Genomic DNA, 21,978 nt, shown 5'->3' on the forward strand with positions numbered 1-21,978 from the left:
CCAGGGGCGGGCCAAGGCAGAGGCGAGAGAGGCTCCAGCCTCAGGGCGCAGTGTAGGAGTTTAGAGCGCAGTGTAGCACAACTCACTCAGCTATCATTCCCCTATTGTGTTTGAAGCAGAGAGAAATAAGGAAAGAGGATACATGGCAATGACTGCAAGCCAGATAGCTAGAGATTAAGGTTAAGTCTAATAGCAATCAGTGTGTGATGGCTGGAGTGGGAGGGATGGAGGGGCGCACTTTGGTGTCTCAGTCTTGGGTGCTGGAGGACCTTGTCCTGGCTCTGGAAGCAGCTTATGAGAGGAAGAGGTGGGAAAAATGTTTGATTCTAGCTTGGGTAACATTGCATAGTCATTTTTACAAGTATTAAATGTAAGCACTTTGGAAGCATGAGACACTTTTCTAAAGCAAATTTATTTATTTATTGTATTTATAAAGCACCAACATATTACGCAGCGCTGAAGCAAATAAAATCATTAAAATGAGGAAAGAGCTATTAATTTATATTTAGATTAGTTTGTTAACAGAATTAATTGTTAAAGGAATCAGACTAAAAATGTCATTAGCCCTAATATCATGTGCGCACTTAAAACCAGAAAACCCTGTCATATGACATATGTGTAATGCCAGAATGCTGATTCAAAAATGAAAACACTTGAAACTAAATGTTGCCTCTCTTCCCAGAGGGAGCTTCGAGGAGACGACTGCTAAGTTCTGCATTGGATGCGTAACTGAGGCCTTTGAGTATCTGCATCAGATAGGCGTTATGTACAGGGATTTAAAGCCAGAAAACTTACTTCTAGATTCAGAAGGCTATGTCAAACTGGTATGTCTGTATTTTGTGTATTTTTTTTACATGCATTTAGAGACAGATTATTTAAACTATATCTTAGTACATATGAAGCAAATATAGTGCACCCATAAACAAATGTAACTTTGTTATATTGACGAACAATTTTTAAAAATGTTCACATCCCTTTTAGCATGTGATTTTATAGGGTTCCCTTCCATTGTCACATCTTGTGATGTAAATGTCTTGCAATGCTAATAAGCCTTTCAAAACCATATTTCCTGACCATTTACATTGATATATTCATGCATTTATAGTAAAGACGACGAAATTGAATGAATTTCACGGTGGGACACATTCAAATTAATTGTCCGTGATTCTTATTGGTCCAGAACAATGGACCAATGAGAAGTCCTGGTGACCAATCCACATATGCAGATATCTTAGGTTCCTGGTACATCCTCTGTGTGTACATATATATATATATATATATATATATATATATATATATATATATACATACATACACAGTATTCATTGGTTGAAGTGGTGCTTTATGATGATAATATGAACATCTGTGCAGCGACCCTTTGAGATCTTACCCACAGCACTAAGCTAGCTGCAGTCTTTCTTTTGCCAATTCATTTCAAAAGACTCTGGTGAAAGACAGGAAAGACAGGAAACTCAGGACACTTATTTTATATATATTTCATATTTCATTTCTTAGGTTGATTTTGGATTTGCTAAAAAAATCTTTCCTGGCCGAAAGACATGGACTTTCTGTGGGACCCCAGAATATGTTACTCCAGAAGTGATTTTAAATAAAGGCCATAGCTTCAGTGTTGATTTTTGGTCACTTGGCATATTATTGTATGAACTACTTACCGGATGGCAAGTGTTTTCATTATTCTTATTACTGTTCTTGTTGTTATTGAATAAATGTTAATGTGTTTGTTTATACATGTTTGCATGCAGTGTAAAACCTGTATCTGTACAGCATGCATTTTTGCCCTCTCTAGATTTGTGTTGCTTGCATTTAAGAAGACTACATATTGTTAATCATACTCAGTACAAAATAAATAATGTGGGCACTTGTCCAAAGCTTCAGGCTTTCTTTTTTGGCAATGTATAATACAATGATATGACAGGTAAGGACAACATGCTGTGGGAAAAATTGCAGTAAGTGAAGTGTGGGTGTAGGGGGAAGAGCCAGTCCGGGTCAACAGCTGTTTTGCGTTTTCTGGGACCTTTGCTCACCTGCTTGTCTGGACAATTATCTGTAGAGATAGTGGTTCTTCATCATTTTGTTTTAAAGAGTATTTGTGTGAGTGTGCAAATGATTATTTAAATATGCTATTTGATTGTCCACACCACCTTTAGCACCCCCATCTTATTTAAAGGGACTCCAAGCACCTCTCATCAGCATGCCTTTAAGCCAGATGACTTTTAACAAAGTCGTGCTATGACCCCTCTGGAGGAGCCTCTTGCAATGGCCATGCATGTCACTTCCTCTTCCTGCTTCATTCAGTGATGCACCTCTCTAACAGAGAAGACAGGGGGTGACCCGGAAGTTATAACATAGCCAAGATGGCAGCCGTGATTTTAAATTGAAATCGAACAAAAACGATTTGGTGTAGAATGGTGATTCAAATGAAAGAGGAGAGCGCAAGCTACAGAAAGGTATGCATCGTTAAGTACTTTGCAGTACTGGTCAGAGTCTTTAAGGCATACCCATTGGAGGTGCTTGGAGTCCCTCTAAGTATCCCTTCAGGGAGATGAGCCTGGATTCGGTGTCTTTTGACTTTGCAAGCGTCCCAAAGGACACAAAACAGCTGTTGTGCCGGTCTGTCTCTTCCCCCTTCACTCACATTCCTCTCACTGCAGTTATTACCCTAGTGAAAGTTAGGGTACAGAGAGACATAGTAGAATATCAGTAAAATTAATGATATTCTACTGTACTATCGCGTACAACATCATTAAATTTACCGATATCCTCTACAGCAGATAAATATTGGTAAAACTGCCAATATTCTACTGTAGCGGATAATAGAATATCTGTAAAATTACTGATATTCTATTACCGCTATTTTGTGCCAATGTTCACGCCTTTTCAGAAATACTACTATAAGGCCCACGCTGTAACTTGTTATATAGATCTAGAGTCTAACTGAAATCAGTCTGTCATCAGACCTGATGGAATGAGCTTTAACATTGCTTTTCACTTGGACAGGAGTCCCAGTTTTTGTCTCTGTAAACCTGTGTGTCCCAGACTCCCCACATACACAGGAAATTCCTATTACTGATGCAAATCATCTAAAGGAAATGTAAAATTTGTTTACTATTAGAAATTCAAGTCAACGTGATTAAACAATCATGAAAATATAGCACAGTGTGCATATAAAAATGTGAAGCCGCATTAAAAAGCACTTCCAAGTTAATGTTAAAATAATAACCTATAATACTTACTAAATGAAAATGCAGAGTAATTTACCTTGAAATATCTACCCCTAACATGTTTCTCAAATAAAAAATCTCAAATAAAAAATTGCCAAACACCTTCACATTAAGCAGCTGCAGAAAATGCAGACATTTAGTTTTGTATTATTCTCCACGGCACGCAACCCTAGGCACAGGTTTTCTTAAAGTGGACCACAGTGTTTTGAATACTGTACAGAATAGTTAGGACCTCTAAAACTTTCTCATTGTACCACAAAAATGCTTTTATTGCTTTATATTTTTCAGTGCTAGACTATTAAAAACATTAGTTGTTTTGGCAAATAGCATAATATTAACAACAGCAAACCTTTGGCTACAACAACAAATTTATCTTTTGCCTGGATGTTATAATGGTTAAAGGGATACTGTAGGGGGGGTCGGGGGAAAATTTATTCAGCACGATTAAAAGGACCTATTTTTGGGAGCCTCCACACCCAGAACTATACATTACATCTCCTTTGGAGGTGTTCACCTTCCGGGTGTCGTGTTTTCTACAACCAAGAAGGACCAACCAGGAGTGCGGCCATCCAGTTCCAGTAGGACCTGGAATACCGAGTGGGGACGTTTATTTCCCCGTTGGCAATATACAGTGGTTGCAGGGACTGCAACTCACCTTTGTGAGTATAAATACTCTTGTACTACAATCTAACATCTAATACCCCACAATACTGCACCATTTGGCTCCTGGTCTCTCCTTGTCATATAGGTGACCGTGGTATCCCCACAGTGACAACCTTTTCTGCTTACAGAAGAAGACAGAGCTGGGACAAGGTCCTCCAGCACCCAAGGCTGAGACACTAAACTGCGCCCCTTCATCCCTCCCACCCCAGCCATCACACACTGATTGCTATTACACTAAGATGTGCCCCAGGGCCCCCAACCCCCTAAACACCTTAATCTCTAATTATCTGGCTTGCAGTCACTGCCATGTATTTATTTCTTCTTCAAACACAATAGGGGAATGTTAGCAGAGTGAGTTGTGCGCCCCCTCCTACACTGCACTCTGAGGCTGGCGCTGCTCTTGCCTCTGCCTCAGCCCGGCCCTGGAATGAGAAAATATCAGTAGGGGGTTGTGGCAGTAGAAGAGAATGCAGAGTTTAATGGGTTATGGGTTAAAACAATTGACTATAGACCATGGGTTTAAACAATTGAGTGTACTGGACACGTTAAAAGACGAAACGTTGTGTGGGCCTTCCCTGCATTTTCAGGTTAAAATATACAGGAGAAATTTTTCTCCTGAGTTTTCTCCTAGGAAATATTTTCATCTTCTCTTTTCAGCACTTTGGAATGGAAATAGTATAAAAAGTAGGTGAAAAAAGCTAAATTACTTTGAGTATTTTCTTGCTTGCTATTGGCTTAAAAGGCATTATATTGAAAAGGTGTGAACATTATACCTAGGAGAAAACTCAGGAGAAAATGTACGTTAATGGCATAGGAGCCACAGTGTCTGCCTCCAGACATTGGCCTCAATTCACTAAGCTTTATCAAACGTTTGATAATTTACCTCATGAGTAAAATCTAATTTTGAATTCACTAAGGTGTTATAGATTTATCAAATGTTTTATCAATAACATGTTCAATACATCTATAACACCTTAGTGAATTCAAAATGAGATTTTACTCATGAGGTAAATTATCAAACTTTTGATAAAGTGTTTGATAAGGCTTAGTGAATTGAGGCCAATGTATATACAGTATTTTTCACCTGAGGATGCATGGGACCGCCCACAAAATGTGTCATCTTTTACACTGTCCAATGAACTCAAGTGTTTTAACTCATAGTCCTTATTTGAGGTCTACGAGGGAACTCAGTTGTACACTTAAACAGTTTATAATTATGTTTTATTTTTGGCCCATCTTTTCCACCAACTACAACTTCTGAGGTGGCATTTCAGATAACATTGTTGGATGAGAATTTCCTGCAGTGTGGATCGTTCTGGGTCTGAGTGATGCGACGAATATTCAGAATTTTCATATTTTTTCATAAACTATCTGGGTTTATTACACACATTTAACTGCAAGGATGTACATGTAACTACAGAAAAATTGGGTGAGGGTTTTAAAGCCACTGATGATATTAATATATGGCATATGGATTTTTAATTTGTACTATATCGTATCATATTGAATCAAGATTGTAATGAAAAGTTATGTTTTATACCATCAGATTATTACCTATGGACTTTAAAACCCTCACTCATTTTTTTGTTTATTGTCATGATATTCAGTCTACTACAGTGTACTTACAACTTTGATACATGTAACTACAGTCCAATGATTACTATTTCAGTAATCACAACTTCTGCCTACTAATTTGGGATAAATAAGGAATTTGTAGAAGTTTTTGCTCACATTGCTATTGCTGCAAGGAAGCAAAGTTTTAGTTTTGTGTTAATTTTATGCAGGGCCGGCCCTAGACTTTTTGCCGCCTGAGGCAAAAAATTTTTTTACGCCGCCACCCGATGGGGGGCGCTCTGGGGGGCCGCCAAGCTGGAGGGGTAGCTGGCAGGATGGGGGTATTGGGCCTAGCAGCGGGGAGGGGGTCGTACCCCCCCTCCCTCGCCTGGGTCCCCCGAACTGCGCTCCCCTCCAGCCTTACATAGAAAAAGCAGCCGCTATTTGTAAGACGCACGGGCGGGGAGGACTCACCTCTTCCCAGCGTGCGCTCCACTGACATCACTTCCTGCAGCGTTGCAGGAAGTGACATCAGTGGAGCGCACGCTGGATCGAGGAAGAGGTGAGTCCTCCCCGCCCGTGCCTCTTACAAATAGCGGCTGCTTCTATGTAAGGCTGGAGGGGAGCGGAGGACGGGGGACCCAGGCGAGGGAGGGGGGGGGGTACGACCCCCTCCCCGCCGCTAGGCCCAATACCCCCGTCCTGCCAGCTACCCCTCCAGCTCGGCGGCCGGCTCCCCGCACGGACGGGCGGATGCCGCCCCTGGAAATTTGCTGCCTGAGGCAAAAGTTTCACCCCGCCTCATGAGCGGGCCGGCCTGATTTTCTGCTAGCCACACATGTTTCAATTGTGAAATCAAATAAAACAATTGCAACTGTACAAAATCTTCTTGTAAATTTAAATTAAATTGAATAGATTATGTTAAAATATGCAAACAGTTGTTTTAGATTAATTTGCAGTTTTTTAAGATGAATGTTACATTTATAAATGTGTGGCCAGCATTACAAAATCATACCAATATTGCATTTCAATCTATGAATGTGTTGCCCGCATTAGAAAATCATACCTATGTTACAGTAAAATCTATACATTTGTGGCCAGCATTAGAAAAGCATCTGTAAACCAAAATGTGACAATTTTACATTAGAAAATGGCATTTGTAGCAACAATATGCAATATACATGTTTAATACACAATGGGCTTGATTCACAAAAGAGTGCTAACTGTTAGCACGGGCGTTTTCGCGTTTGTGCGCGATCACGAAATTTTGCACGCACTTAAACGTTTTCGTGCGCAACCGCGCATTTTCACGTGAAATGTTTTTGCGCGAAAATCCACGTTTGCGCGCGGAAGCGTTTAATTGCGCGTGAAAATTTGCGATCGCGCACAAACGCAAAAATTCACGTGAAAACGCCCGTCCTAACAGTTAGCATTCTTTTGTGAATCAAGCCCAATGGATTTTACCTTTAGGCTGGTTTCACACTTCTAACCTGCGGTTTTAGTGCAGTATGATCGGCTGATTGCACCGCAACGCCAAAAAAAGCCTTAGGAGATTTCTGTGGCAGTGTGGTAATGGTAATCTCCATTCTGGCTGCAGGCCAAGCAGGAAGTGAGGCTCTCTAGCGCTCACTTCCTGTGGCCGAAATAAAAATTATGCGGAAGTGTTTTGAAAAACATATGCTTCTGCGCATGCGTGCCGCAACGCAAACGCCAAACAATTTAAAAAAATTCTGCGTCGCCATAGACTTACATGACTTTCGGTTCGCCACACGTCATTGCGCAAGAACGTGCTGCTGCTCCTGCATCGTCCGCAAGTGAAATTGGAGGCTTCCAGCGCATCACATTGCACCACGCAGATATGAAATGCCCCATATACTATCATTTTTGTAGCATTACCCTGCGGCAAAACGGCAATGTAACCTGCCAGTTTGAAAGCAGTCTTAAAGAGAAACTGTGACCAAGGATTGAACTTCATCCCAATCAGTAGCTGATACCCCCTTTCCCATTAGAAATCTTTTCCTTTTCTCGATAGATCATCAGGGGGGTCTGTATGGCTGATATTGTGGTGAAAGCCCTCCCACAGTTTGCTGTCAGTACCATGGTGCTGACATCACACTGTGATTGTTAGAAATAGTAGTTGTTTCCAACTGCCAAAAAAGCAAGCAGCATCTCCTTCCACTGACATCACCAGCCAGCAGTAAAAATGTCACCATATTGTAAATGCCAGGATGTAAATTAGGGAGAGGAAAGATTTTACAATGGGCAAACAGTGACTAAATCGTTTATACATAATTATTGTAAAAATTAAGGACTTCATTACGTTATTTTCACTGGCGTTCCACTTTAAAGGACACCTGAACTGAGAGGGATTAGGAGGCAGGCATATTTGTTTCCTTTTAAAAAATACCATTTGCCTGGTATTCCTGCTGATCTTTGACTGCAGTAGTATCTGGGTGACACATTTAACCAGCTGCCGACCGCGTCACGCCAGTAGGCGTGGCCACGGCGGCAGCCCCAGGACCGCCTAACGCCGATTGGCGGAAGGTCCTGTTTAACAGAAATGCGGGCGATCGCGCGCGCATGCGCGCGCACATCGCCCGGCATGACTTGCGGCCCCCCTGTGTCTTCAGCCCGCCGGCCAATTAGCAGCGCCGGCGGGCTGCGATCATTCAAACAGCCCAATCCTTTGCGTATAATACACGTTGTTATGTAAACAACGTGTATTATACTGGCTGCCTCCTCCTCTCCTGGTCACAGCGCGCCCGGACCACCAGGAGAGAGGACGGCAGCCCTGCTCAATTAGACCCGCACGTTTCCCTGCTCGATCCCCCACCCGATCGCCGCTGATCACCCCCACTACCCCCCTCACTGGCCCTGCCAAGGCGTCTGACTGAGGTCTGAGTGTCATCTGGTCGCCTGTCACAGCTCTGATCGAGGTCTGTGTGACATGTGAGTGGCATGTGAGTGACATCGTTGCCTGTGCACAGTTTTTTGACTTCTGATTGATTGATTGATTGCGTTGTGATTATTGATCATCTGTGATTGCCCTGTGTTTTCAATTGCTGTATACATTGGTTGGCATCTGACAGCGGCACTGTGATTGATATCTGGTCGCCTGTCACAGCTCTGATCGAGGTCTGAGTGAGATCTATTGTCTGTGCACTGATTTGACATCTGATTGATTGATTGATTAGTGATTGGTATTTGATCATCTGTGATTGCCTGAGATTTCAATTGTTGTTTACATTGGTTGGCATCTGACAGCGGCGCTGTGATTGATATCTGGTCGCCTGTCACAGCTCTGATCGAGGTCTGAGTGACATCTATTGTCTGTGCACTGATTTTTGACGATTGATTGATTGATTAGTGATTGGTATTTGATCATCTGATTGCCTGAGATTTCAATTGCCGTTTACATTGGTTGGCATCTGACAGTGGCACTGTGATTGATATCTGGTCGCCTGTCACAGCTCTGATCGAGGTCTGAGTGAGATCTGAGTGACATCTATTGTCTGTGTACTGATTTTTGACATCTGATTGATTGATTAGTGATTGGTTTTTGATCATCTGTGATTTCCCTGTGATTCCAATTGCTGTTTACATTTGTTGTAATCTGACAGCGGCATTGTGATTGATATCTGGTCGCCTGTCACAGCTCTGATCGAGGTCTGAGTGACATCTATTGCCTGTGCACTGTTTTTTTGGCCAGTGAGTTAGCTAGGCCCCTTTTGTTAGGTAGTTAGCGCCCAGCCCACTACACCGCAATCACTATAAGTCGCTGATTAGCGTCATCACTGTCGCTAATCTGCATTGGTACTATATAGTATCTGTAAGTGATCAGTACTGATCACAGTCCGATCTATATAAGTACGTTAGGGTCACCTTAGAGTAGGCTCCACTAAAAACGCAGTGTTTGCCCGATCAGGTCTGATCGTTCTGCCGCACTTGCGTTCAGCCCTCCCCACCAAGTGAAAGAAATTTTTGTTTTCTGATCACTGCAAAAAAACACAATAGCTGCGACGCTATAAAGATCAGTTTTGATTTTTTTTTTTAAAATCAAAACTGAGCGATCGCAGCTCTTTACTTAACAAATACTCCCATTTGCTAGACAGGTGCATTTTTTCCTGGGTGGTCTCAGAGGAATACCCCCTAAATTTAGCAGCCCAAAATGGCAAAAAAGATGTATTCCCTGCAAGAGGCCTACAGTATTATGGCCGAGTCGGGTGAGAGTGATTGGGACTTCTCATCCGATGAATCCGGCTCAGAATATGAACCTGTAGAGGACAGTGACTCTCTGACCGATAGTTCTGATGACGAGGTTGTGGTCCCTGCTAGCGCCAGGCGTTCCCGACCCCATGTCAGTGGACCACAGGTTGCGCAGGATCAACCTCAAGGCCAGCAGAGTGGTGCTAGCGCTGATCCAGATTTTGATGGTGAGGCATGCACCAACAGCGCAGCACATCCTGGACTTGAAGCCAGTACTTCCGTAGACCCTGGTGAAGTGGCGAGCACCAGCATGGCAGTTGAAACTGGTTCGGTGGTACGTGCAGTAAGACCCCAGTCGCAGCCACCAGAAACACGGGCCCGTAGTACCCCTAGGCTCCCAGAGGTGCTGGCAAACCCTCATTGGAAGTTCCCTAATTCCGCCGCACCCGTAGTGCCCCCTTTCACCGCCCAGTCTGGAGTCCAGGTGGAGACAGATCATCTAGGATCGGCCCTAGACGCTTTTCATCTGATCTTCACCGAGGATCTCTACGACTTAGTCGTGGCAGAGACCAACCGTAAGGCCACACAATTTATCACCGCCAATCCGAACAGCTCCCATGCCCAGCCTTTTCGGTGGAAACAGGTCACAGTTTTCGAATTTAAAATATTTTTGGGCCTTCTCCTTAACATGGGTCTAACTAAAAAAAATGTATTGCGGTCCTATTGGTCTACGCACCCAATACATCACATGCCCATGTACTCTGCTGCCATGTCCAGGTCACGTTTTGAGGACATCCTGCGCTTCCTGCACTTTATTGATGATACAACCTGTCATGAAAGAGGCCACGCTGACTATGACCGGCTCCACAAATTTCGGCCCCTCATAGACCACCTGTCATCCAAATTTGCAGATGCTTACACCCCTGAACAGAACATCTGTATAGACGAGTCCCTCGTACATTTTACCGGGCGCCTTGGCATTAAGCAGTACATCCCAACCAAGCGCGCCCGGTATGGGGTCAAGCTGTATAAGCTCTGTGAAAGGGCCACAGGCTATACATATCGCTTTAGGGTCTATGAGGGCAAAGACACAAAATTGGAGCCGGTCGGATGCCCTGACTACCTGGGGTGCAGTGGCAAGATTGTGTGGGACTTGGTGTCACCCTTATTCCACAAGGGGTACCATCTCTACGTGGACAACTACTACACAAGTGTGGCCCTCTATCAGCATTTGAAGATACTCGGAATTCCCTGCTGTGGCACCGTGCAGCCTAGTCGCCGGGGCTTCCCCCAATATCTCACTGCTACCCGACTTGCACGGGGGGAGAGGGCTGCCTTGTGTAATGACGACCTTCTTGCAGTGAAATGGAAGGACAAGAGGGACGTTTACCTTCTGTCGACCATTCACGGAGACACGACAGTCCAAATTCAGCGAGCAACTGAGGTTGTTGAGAAACCCCTCGCCGTCCACGACTATAATTTAAACATGGGAGGGGTGGACTTCAATGACCAGATGTTGGCTCCCTATTTAGTTTCCCGAAGGACCAGCCGCTGGTATAAGAAAGTGGCTATTTACTTGATTCAATTGGCAATGTACAACAGCTTTGTTCTCTACAGTAAGGCTGGGAGAACAGGATCCTTCCTTAAATTTCAGGAAGAGATCATTTCGGAACTCCTGTATCCAGGAGGGGCCGTGGCCAATCCCCCTAATGTAGTTAGCCGGCTACATGAAAGACACTATGCTTATGTCTTTCCGAGTACCCCAGGTCAACGCACCCCAAGAAAACATTGTCGTGTCTGTAAGAGGGATGGAATGAGGCGTGACACCACTTTTTATTGTCCCTACTGTCCTGACCAGCCTGCCCTATGCATAGGGGAGTGTTTTGAAAAGTTCCACGAACACATTCGCTATTGGAGTAGGGAACGTGAGACACAGTAGTAGTCTCTCAAGGCTCTTTCACACTGGAGCGATGTGTTGCAGCATATTGCCTAGCGAAAGTCCCACTTTGCGGTCCCCCCTTACGCCGGAAGTGGTTGACTTAAAGCTAGTGCATACCTACGCTACTGCGCGGCTCCTGTGTGTGAAACCAGACATCTGCTTTTGAGAGACCCAAATACATTGGAGTGATGGTTGCAGCAAATTGCCTAGCGAAAGTCCCACTTTGCGGTCCCCCCTTACGCCGGAAGTGGTTGACTTAAAGCTAGTGCATACCTACGCTACTGCGCGACTCCTGTGTGTGAAACCAGACATCTGCTTTTGAGAGACCCAAATACACAGGGCTGCCAGAAACCTCTCCTTTCACTTGGGACAAAGTGCATAGTGTACTTTGCTACATCTGTGCGATTTGCGCTTTGCACACTGTCCCATGGGGAAGGAGAAGTTTGTCCTCGGAAGGTAAGTTAAAAACAAACAAAAAAAAAAAACAGGTAAGCAAAAGTTCCAAATGTTATTGTTTGGTTAAAAAGGTTTAATAAAGTTTACGAATGTTAATGTTAATGAATTTCTTGCATTGCTGCTTGCTTGTTGTTTTTTTTGTATGTTTTTTCTCTCTCTTTTTCCATCCTTTACCCTTCCAGGTGGACCGAGCAAACGACTGATCGACCAACCAGCTGCAGCACTGATGGTGCATCCTGACAGAAGCATTGCGCGTCTGTCAGATTACACACAAGTCGGTGCATGCAGCGCTGCAGGACGAGATTTCTCCTCCGCAGTAAGATACGTTTGTCAAGGCATATGAGCTGAGGGGTGGTGTTGGAGCTCCTATGCTTTGGCAAGCACTTTGTATCAAAACTGGCAAAGGTTTTTTTCATCCACATCGATCGATGTGAATGGATTAATCTGGTTTGCCAGGGCATAGGAGCAAAGTGGGTTTGGAAAATTTTGTGGGCGGTGCTCCTATGTCCTGGCAAACGCCATGCCCCCCTCTTTTTTCACATATTTCGGCAGATATTTTTTCATCCACATTGATCAATGCGAATGTGAGAATCTTTGCCGTTCATTTTTCCTTTTATGGAGAAAAAAATGCATCACCCGTATGCCCAATATAAGGAGTATAGCAGAAACTCCTAATACTGGCCATACATGTAATGATTGTGGAGACGCTAAAATGCCAGGACAGACCCCCACAAGTGACCCCATTTTAGAAAGAAGACACCCCAAGGTATTTGCTGAGGGGCATGGTGAGTTCATAGAAGATTTTATTTTTGTCATAAGTTAGCAGAAATTGATTTTTTTATTTTTTTTCCCACAAAGTGTCATTTTCCGCTAACTTATGACAAAAAATAAAATTTTATATGAACTCAGTATGCCCCTCGTGGAATACCTTGGGGTCTCTTCTTTCCAAAATGGGGTCATTTCTGGGGTGTTTTACTGTCCTGGAATTGTTTGGTGGGGGCCTAAATTGTGAGCACCCTTGTAAAGCCTAAAGGTGCTCATTGGACTTTGGGCAAGTTTGCGCAGCTAGCCTGCAAAAAAAGTGTCACATATGTGGTATTGCCAGTCTCATGAGTAGTAGTATAATGTGTTTTGGGGTGTCTTTCCACACATACCCATGCTGGGTGGGAGAAATATCTCTGTAAATGACAATTTAGTGTAAAAAAATGGAAAAAATTGTCATTTACAGAGATATTTCTCACACACAGGATTGGTTATGTGTGAAATACACCCCAAAACACATTATACTACTATTCCTGAGTACAGCGATACCACACGTGTGACACTTTTTTGCAGCCTAGCTGTGCAAAGGGGCCCAAAGTCCAATGAGTACCTTTAGAATTTCACAGGTCAATTTTAATTATTTGGTTTCCAGACTACTCCTCACAGTTTAGGGCCCCTAAAATGCCAAGGCAGTATAGGAACCCCACAAGTGACCCCATTTTGGAAAGAAGACACCCCAAGGTATTCCATGAGGGGTATGGTGAGTTCATAGAAGATTTTATTTTTTGTCACACGTTAGTGGAAAATGACACTTTGTGAGAAAAAAACCTAAAAAATCCATTTCCACTAACTTGTGTCAAAAAATAAAATATTCTATGAACTCATCATACCCCTCATGGAATACCTTGGGGTGTCTTCTTTCCAAAATGGGATCACTTGTGGGGTTCCTATACTTCTCTGGCATTTTAGGGGCCCAAAACCGTGAGGTGTAGTCTGGAAAACAAATGAGTAAAATTGACCTGTGAAATCCTAAAGGTACTCATTAGACTGTGGGCCCCTTTGCACAGCTAGGCTGCAAGAAGGTGTCACACATGTGGTATCCCCGTACTCAGGAGAAGTAGTATAATGTGTTTTGGGGTGTCTTTTCACACATACCCATGCTGGGTGGGAGAAATATCTCTGTAAATGACAACTTTTTCCATTTTTTTACACACAATTGTCCATTTACAGAGATATTTCTCCCACCCAGCATGGGTATGTGTAAAAATACACCGCAAAACACATTATACTACTTCTCCTGAGTATGGGGATACCACATGTGTGGCACTTTTTTGCACCCTAACTGCGCTAAGGGGCCCAAAGTCCAATGAGTACCTTTAGGATTTCACAGGTCATTTTGAGAAATTTGGTTTCAAGACTACTCCTCACGGTTTAGGGCCCCTAAAATGCCAGGACAGTATAGGAACCCCACAAATTACCTCATTTTAGGCAGAAGACACCCCAAGGTATTCAGTTAGGAGTATGGTGAGTTCATAGAAGATTTTATTTTTTTGTCACAAGTTAGCGGAAATTGATTTTTATTGTTTTTTTCACAAAGTGTCATTTTCCTCTAACTAGTGACAAAAAATAAAATCTTCTATGAACTCACCATACTCCTAACTGAATACCTTGGGGTGTCTTCTTTCTAAAATGTGGTCATTTGTGGGATTCCTATACTGTCCTGGCATTTTAGGGGCCCTAAACCGTGAGGAGTAGTCTTGAAACCAAATGTCTCAAAATGACCTGTGAAATCCTAAAGGTACTCATTGGACTTTGGGCCCCTTAGCGCAGTTAGGGTGCAAAAAAGTGCCACACATGTGGTATCGCCATACTCAGGAGAAGTAGTATAATGTGTTTTGCGGTGTATTTTTACATATACCCATGCTGGGTGGGAGAAATATCTCTGTAAATGGACAATTGTGTGTAAAAAAATCAAAATATTGTCATTTACAGAGATATTTCTCCCACCCAGCATAGGTATGTGTAAAAATACACCCCAAAACACATTATACTACTTCTCCCGAGTACAGCGATACCACATGTGTGGCACTTTTTTGCACCCTAACTGCGCTAAGGGGCCCAAAGTCCAATGAGTACCTTTAGGATTTCACAGGTCATTTTGAGACATTTGGTTTCAAGACTACTCCTCACGGTTTAGGGCGCCTAAAATGCCAGGGCAGTATAGGAACACCACAAATGACCCCATTGTAGAAAGAAGACACCCCAAGGTATTCCGTTAGGAGTATGGTGAGTTCATAGAAGCTTTTATTTTTTTGTCACAAGTTAGCGGAAATTGATTTTTATTGTTTTTTTCACAAAGTGTCATTTTCCGCTAACTTGTGACAAAAAGTAAAATCTTCTATGAACTCACCATACTCCTAACGGAATACCTTGGGGTGTCTTCTTTCTATAATGGGGTCATTTGTGGTGTTCCTATACTGCCCTGGCATTTTAGGGGTCCTAAACCGTGAGGAGTAGTCTTGAAACCAAATGTCTCAAAATGACCTGTGAAATCCTAAAGGTACTCATTGGACTTTGGGCCCCTTAGCGCAGTTAGGGTGCAAAAAAGTGCCACACATGTGGTATCGCTGTACTTGGGAGAAGTAGTATAATGTGTTTTGGGGTGTATTTTTACACATACCTATGCTGGGTGGGAGAAATATCTTTGTAAATGGACAGTTGTGTGTAAAAAAAATCTAATTTACAGAGATATTTCTCCCACCCAGCATGGGTATGTGTAAAAATACACCCCAAAACACATTATACTATTTCTCCTGAGTACGGCGATACCACATGTGTGACACTTTTTTGCAGCCTAGGTGCGCTAAGGGGCCCAAAGTCCTATGAGCACCTTTAGGCTTTACAGGGGTGCTTACAATTTAGCACCCCCAAAATGCCAGGACAGTAAACACACCCCACAAATGACCCCATTTTGGAAAGTAGACATCCCAAAGTATTCAGAGAGGGGCATGGTGAGTCTGTGGCAGGTTTCATTTTTTTTTGTCACAAGTTAGCAGAAATGGAAACTTTTTATTATTATTTTTTTTGTCACAAAGTGTCATTTTCCGCTAACTTGTGACAAAAAATAAAATCTTCTATGAACTCACCATGCCTCTTAGTGAATACTTTGGGATGTCTTCTTTCCAAAATGGGGTCATTTGGGGGGTATTTATACTATCCTGGAATTCTAGCCCCTCATGAAACATGACAGGGGGTCAGAAAAATCAGAGATGCTGGAAAATGGGAAAATTCACTTTTTGCACCATAGTTTGTAAACGCTATAACTTTTACCCAAACCAATAAATATAGGCTGAATGGGTTTTTTTTAATCAAAAACATGTTTGTCCACATTTTTCGTGCTGCATGTATACAGAAATTTTACTTTATTTGAAAAATGTCAGCACAGAAAGTTAAAAAAATCATTTTTTTGACAAAATTCATGTCTTTTTTGATGAATATAATAAAAAGTACAAATCGCAGCAGCAATTAAATAGCACCAAAAGAAAGCTGTATTAGTGACAAGAAAAGGAGGTAAAATTTGTTTGGGTGGTAAGTTGTATAACCGAGCAATAAACAGTTATAACTGCAGTGGTCTGAATTGTAAAAAATGGCCTGGTCTTTAGGGGGGTTTAGCACTGCAGTCTTCAAGTGGTTAAAACAAGTATGCAGCTAATCCTGCATGCTTCATTCACAAACATCTGATCTGCATGCTTGTCCAGGGTCTATTGGCTAAAAGTATTGTAGGCAGATGATCAACTGGAAAGCCAGGCAACCAGTATTGTTTAAATGGAAATAAATATGGCAACCTACATATCCCTCTCAGTTCAGGTGTACTTTAAGCCCAAAATGGTCATTTAATACGAAAAAGCACAGGTATTCCATTACTAACACTATTATTATCAATTTTAGCCTGTGGGTGTCACTAGTGTATCAAATTAAAGTTGTTTTCCTTAGTAAAATTAACAGAGCTAATAAACGTGACATTCCATAAAGTTTAATACGCTCTCCAATAACTTGTTAACAGAGTGACATTCACTTTTATGTTCTGTTGTGACTTCACAGCTGCCTGCCATTAATGCTGGAAAACGTATTTATTTAAAAAGAAACTAAGTACACATACTGTATATGCTGTAGCCTGAAACAACAGATAACACATTTGCTTTTATTACACATATATCAGTAAAATTATGGATTGAATATACATTCTCGCTCTGTATTTCAACAGTGTACCTACATAACATACAAATCAAACAAAAATATTTTGCGTTTTGAAATGCTAAGAGTACAGTAGAAAGTGGAATGAACTGTAAGGGGTGGAAAGCATTGACTGAATTAGTCTACATTCCAATAAATACTGAATGATATACTACATACTTTACTATATATAATGATATACTAATATATTTATTATCCACACCTAGCTTTTCAAAAGGAAGCATTTTGGATTTATGTAATAGTTGATTGTTGTTGTTTTTTTATTTTTGTGTTATGCTATTATTATTATTAAGTATTTATATAGTGCAGACATCTTTCATGGTGTTTTCACATACAGTCACGTACCATCCCTCAGAGGGGCAAACACTTATCCCTACCATAGTCATATGTTCAGTGTAGTCTAGAGCCAATTCTAGGGGGAAGCCAATTAACTTATCTGTACTGTATGTTTTTAGGATGTGGGATATTACTGGATTACTTGGAGGAAACCCACACAGACATGGGGAGAACATACAAATTCCATGCGGATAGTTCCCTGGCTGGGATTAAAATCGGGAACAATGCCCTGAATTTGCAGTATTTTGTTTTAATGTTTGTTGTATATGTGTATATACAGTGTATGTACATATACATTACTCAGTCACCTTCACTCAAATGTATAAGAGAGAAGCAGAGAAATAGGAATTTCATTGCATTCAGAAAGTGAAATCAAAGTTCTTCTGGTCCGTTCATACCCTTCATTCTCCATTGCAGAAGTGGCCATCCTCACAGGCTTTTTACGGCAATGGCATTAATCAGAGCCGGATTAAGGCTAAATGGGGCCCTAAGCAAAGTAACTGATTTGGGCCCCCCCTATCATGTCGTAATAGAATCAGAAGATGCAGCTGCACAGCAATATGTCACACACACCGGGCAGCCGAGCTACTGGTTGCTATGGGCAACAGCACGCTTTCCTCTGTGGGTGCACAATGCAGGGAATAGCAGCGGCAAAATGCAGAGTGAGAGATGAATGGCTGGGACATTTGCACTCAGGGGCTGAGGCACCCCTGTGAAGAGGGCGCCAGATATCACAGCAGCAGCACTTTCCCCCTGCATCTCCAGCCTGGCAATAGCAGAAAGCTCTGGACACCGCCAAACCGGAAGCCGTTCCCCAGACAGAATTACATAACCACTCCCACCAACGAACAACCAATTTCCTCCAAAAATAGACAGCCACCATGCAGCCTCCATCCCAGTGAATACGATAGTCCAGCAGAGAAGGCAGCCGCAGTGGGGGAGAATGACAGCACCAGATGAATCACATTCACCTATTGCGATCCAAGCAATAGAGGTCCCGTCATCCGGAGCCCATCTGTCTCCTCTAGAGTGCTGCCGCTCTGTTACTACTACTATTACTACTTCCTACTTCATGTCTGATCTGAGAATCAGGAAGTTCAGAGCGAGCGGCTGCACTGTAGAAGAGACAGATGGGTTTCAGATGACGGGATCTCTATTGCTTGGCTCATGGATAGGTGAGTGAGCGTTTGCCATCTGCTGCTATCATTCTTGCTGCAGCTGTGGTTCTCTGTGGGAAGGGAGGGTGGAGTGGGCAGCGGCAGAGCGCACAGTAGCAGGAGGGGGACCTAGGAGGAGAGCCTGGCTCTGAAGACAATCAGCAGCGCACGGCATCATTTGACAAGACAAGACAAATAACATTTATATCGCGCTTTTCTCCTGGTGGACTCAAAGCGCCAGAGCTGCAGCCACTAGGACGCGCCCTATAGGCAGTAGCAGTGTTAGAGAGACTTGCCTACGGTCTCCTACTGAATAGGTGCTGGCTTACTGAACAGGCAGAGCTGAGATTCGAACCCTGGTCTACTGTGTCAGCGGCAGAGCCCTTAAAGGGACTCCAAGCAGTGCCTGTGGATATGCCTTTAAGCATACCCACAACTAATTCATTACATCCTCACACCTACCAGCATGATGTTTGTAATTATATCCCCCTGGGTTCCTTATATTTCATTGCATTGTGCTGAATCGAGCTGCCAACTTTGGAGAAAAGTCGTCCTGTGGCCGTTATTTCGATCGTGAAAATATCAAAAACTAAAGGGCATAGAGCAGCAGTTTATATATCATTGGAAAGAGGAGAAAAAGAGCTTTAAAATGATATGCATCTTTCCATAGTTACTGCACTGCTCAGAGTCCCTTTAACCATTATACCTTCCAGCCACCGCTGACTTTGGAGAAAAGTCGTCCTGTGGCCGCGAATTCAATCGCGAAAATATCGAAAACTAAAAGGCATAGAGCAGCTGTTTATATATCATTGGAAAGAGGATAAAGAGAGCTTTAAAATGATATGAATCTTTCCATAGTTACTGCACTGCTCAGAGTCCCTTTAACCATTATACCATCCAGCCACCGCTGACTTTGGAGAAAAGTCGTCCTGTGGCCGCAATTTCAATCGCGAAAATATCGAAAACTAAAAGGCATAGAGCAGCCGTTTGGATATCATTGGAAAGAGGAGAAAGAGAGCTTTAAAATGATATGCATCTTTCCATAGTTACTGCACTGCTCAGAGTCTCTTTAACCATTATACCATCCAGCCACCGCTGACTTTGGAGAAAAGTCGTCCTGTGGCCGCGATTTCAATCGCGAAAATATCGAAAACTAAAAGGCATAGAGCAGCCGTTTAGATATCATTGGAAAGAGGAGAAAGAGAGCTTTAAAATGATATGCATCTTTCCATAGTCACTGCACTGCTCAGAGTCTCTTTAACCATTATACCATCCAGCCACCGCTGACAGGATGGCAAGGGCTGGTTTATGTGCTAATGGGGCCCCTTTGACTCTGAATGGGGCCCCAAGCGACTGCTTTTGTTGCCTGGTCGGTAATCCGGCCCTGGCATTAATGCGTGTTACCGCAGCAACTGTCATGGTACTGCGCTAATACAGCGACTCGCAGTAACCTACTGCTGGTAGTATTGGTACTATCACCGCAGCTTTGCACATCCATATTGTTAGTGTTGATTTGGCAGCATGCCAGGTTGCTATGGGCAATAATCACAAATACTTGACAGTTTTATCACTTTCTCAGGAAAATCTGTACAAGGTTAACTAAAGACTGAAGCCAACTAATCCTGTGATCAATAATACATAACTACTAGAGACACTAGTGGCCTCAATTCACGGAGCATTATCAAACGTTTATCAAACACTTTATCAAACGTTTGATAATTTACCTCATGGGTAAAATCTCACTAAGGTGTTATATATTTGTTGAATGTTTTATCGGTAAAACATTCGATAAATATATAACACCTTAGTGAATTTAAAATGAGATTTTACCCATGAGGTAAATTATCAAACGTTTGATAAAGTGTTTGATAAACGTTTGATAATGCTCCGTGAATTGAGGCCAATGACAGTAAGTCAAAAGGAGCTGATTACTGAGGGAAAAAAGAAGTGGACACAATTTATGACTCACACCACACAAATCTAAAAATGTCAGAGCTAGGAAACACCAGGCAATCCCCAAATCACCAAAGAATTGCTCGCTGGGCAAAGCCACCACCCACAACTGCACATTAAGCTGCCTATCACTGGTGTGTCCATGCATACTTACGCAGCTGCACATGCACACCACAACCACTCACACTAAGTCGTCACACATATCCACTGCTTCACTAAGTTGCCACACACATTTGTTCCCCCATACTAAGCTGCTGCCCACAGGTGCGTCTGTGCATACGTACAATCTTTGGTTAGTATATACTGTAGAATGAAACTGAAACCAATGATAGGGCAGTTATAAGCTAGAAACATGTACACAATTTTACAATGAAAAAAGGGAGTCATTTATTGATTTAAGGTGTCCATTAACCACTTGCCCTCCCCTGGGGCGAGCATCTACGTCCCTGCAAAATCCCTCTATACCTCGCAGGGACGTAGATACTCGTCTCTTGCCAGTGCGCACTCCCATTCGTTCTCGCCACTGATCGTTAGAGGGGAGTTCAAAGAATGGAAAAGCAATAATTCTTAGCAAAAAAGTACCACCGACAGAAAGCCTAATTGGTGGCAAAAAAAAATATATAGATCATTGCAGTGTGATAAGTACTAATAAAGTTATTAGCAGATGAATGGACGGAGTGCTGAAAGGTAAAAATTGCTCTTGTTTTTAAGGGGAAAAACTGGAATTACAACTGGAATTACAACTGGAAACCAGTTGTAATTGTATGTATTGAAAAATCCTTCATACCGATTGACCAGTTCTTTAACCACTTCAGGACTCAGCCTTTACCCCCCCCCCCCCTTAAGGACTAGCGCTGATTTCTAAGATCTGTGCTGGGTGGGCTCTACAGCCCCCAGCACAGATCAAATACCAGGCAGAGCGACCAGATCGCCCCCCTTTTTTCCCCACTAGAGGGATGATGTGCTGGGGGGGTCTGATCGCTCCTGCATACGTGTGGGTAGCGGGGGGGGGCACCTCAAAGCCCCCTCCACCGCAGGATTCCCCCTCTCCCTCTCCTCCCTCCCTTCCCCGGAGATCGGAGGCTGCACAGGAACGGATCTGTCCTGTGCAGCCTCTAACAGGCTCCTGCCTGTCATGTGACAGCGATCCCCGGCCGCTGATTGTGTTGTAAAAATGTAAACCAAGCGGATTATTTCCGCTTGTGTTTAAATTACGTTTAGCCCGCGAGCCGCGATCGGCAGCCCGCAGGCTATTCACAGAGCCCCCCGCCGTGAATTGACAGGAAGCAGCTGCTCGCGCGAGCGGATGTTTCCTGATTAATTAGCCTGCAGCCGGCGACGCAGATGTGCGTCGCTGGTCCTGCAGCTGCCACTTTGCCGACGCGCGTTATGAGTGAGCGGTCGGCAAGTGGTTAAAGGGAACACGAGGTGAGAGGGATATGGAGGCAGACATGCA

General features: G+C 43.1%; 1 protein-coding gene across 6 annotated transcripts in view; it reads left to right on the top strand.

The window, feature by feature from the left end:
* The window catches only part of PRKG2 (protein kinase cGMP-dependent 2), a 203,659-nt gene that overhangs the window by 169,957 nt on the left and 11,724 nt on the right, over positions 1 to 21,978 (top strand). For 5 of the 6 annotated variants that reach the window (XM_068233649.1, XM_068233648.1, XM_068233650.1 and 2 more), the window contains 2 exons: positions 683 to 824; positions 1,516 to 1,679. In XM_068233649.1, the coding sequence (XP_068089750.1) occupies positions 683 to 824; positions 1,516 to 1,679 (306 nt within the window). The remainder of the gene's footprint in view (positions 1 to 682; positions 825 to 1,515; positions 1,680 to 21,978) is intronic. The other variant, XR_011020470.1, reaches the window with a different exon arrangement.

The sequence above is a fragment of the Hyperolius riggenbachi genome, chromosome 1, assembly GCF_040937935.1.
Source record: "Hyperolius riggenbachi isolate aHypRig1 chromosome 1, aHypRig1.pri, whole genome shotgun sequence".
In the NCBI taxonomy this organism is placed as follows: domain Eukaryota; kingdom Metazoa; phylum Chordata; class Amphibia; order Anura; family Hyperoliidae; genus Hyperolius; species Hyperolius riggenbachi.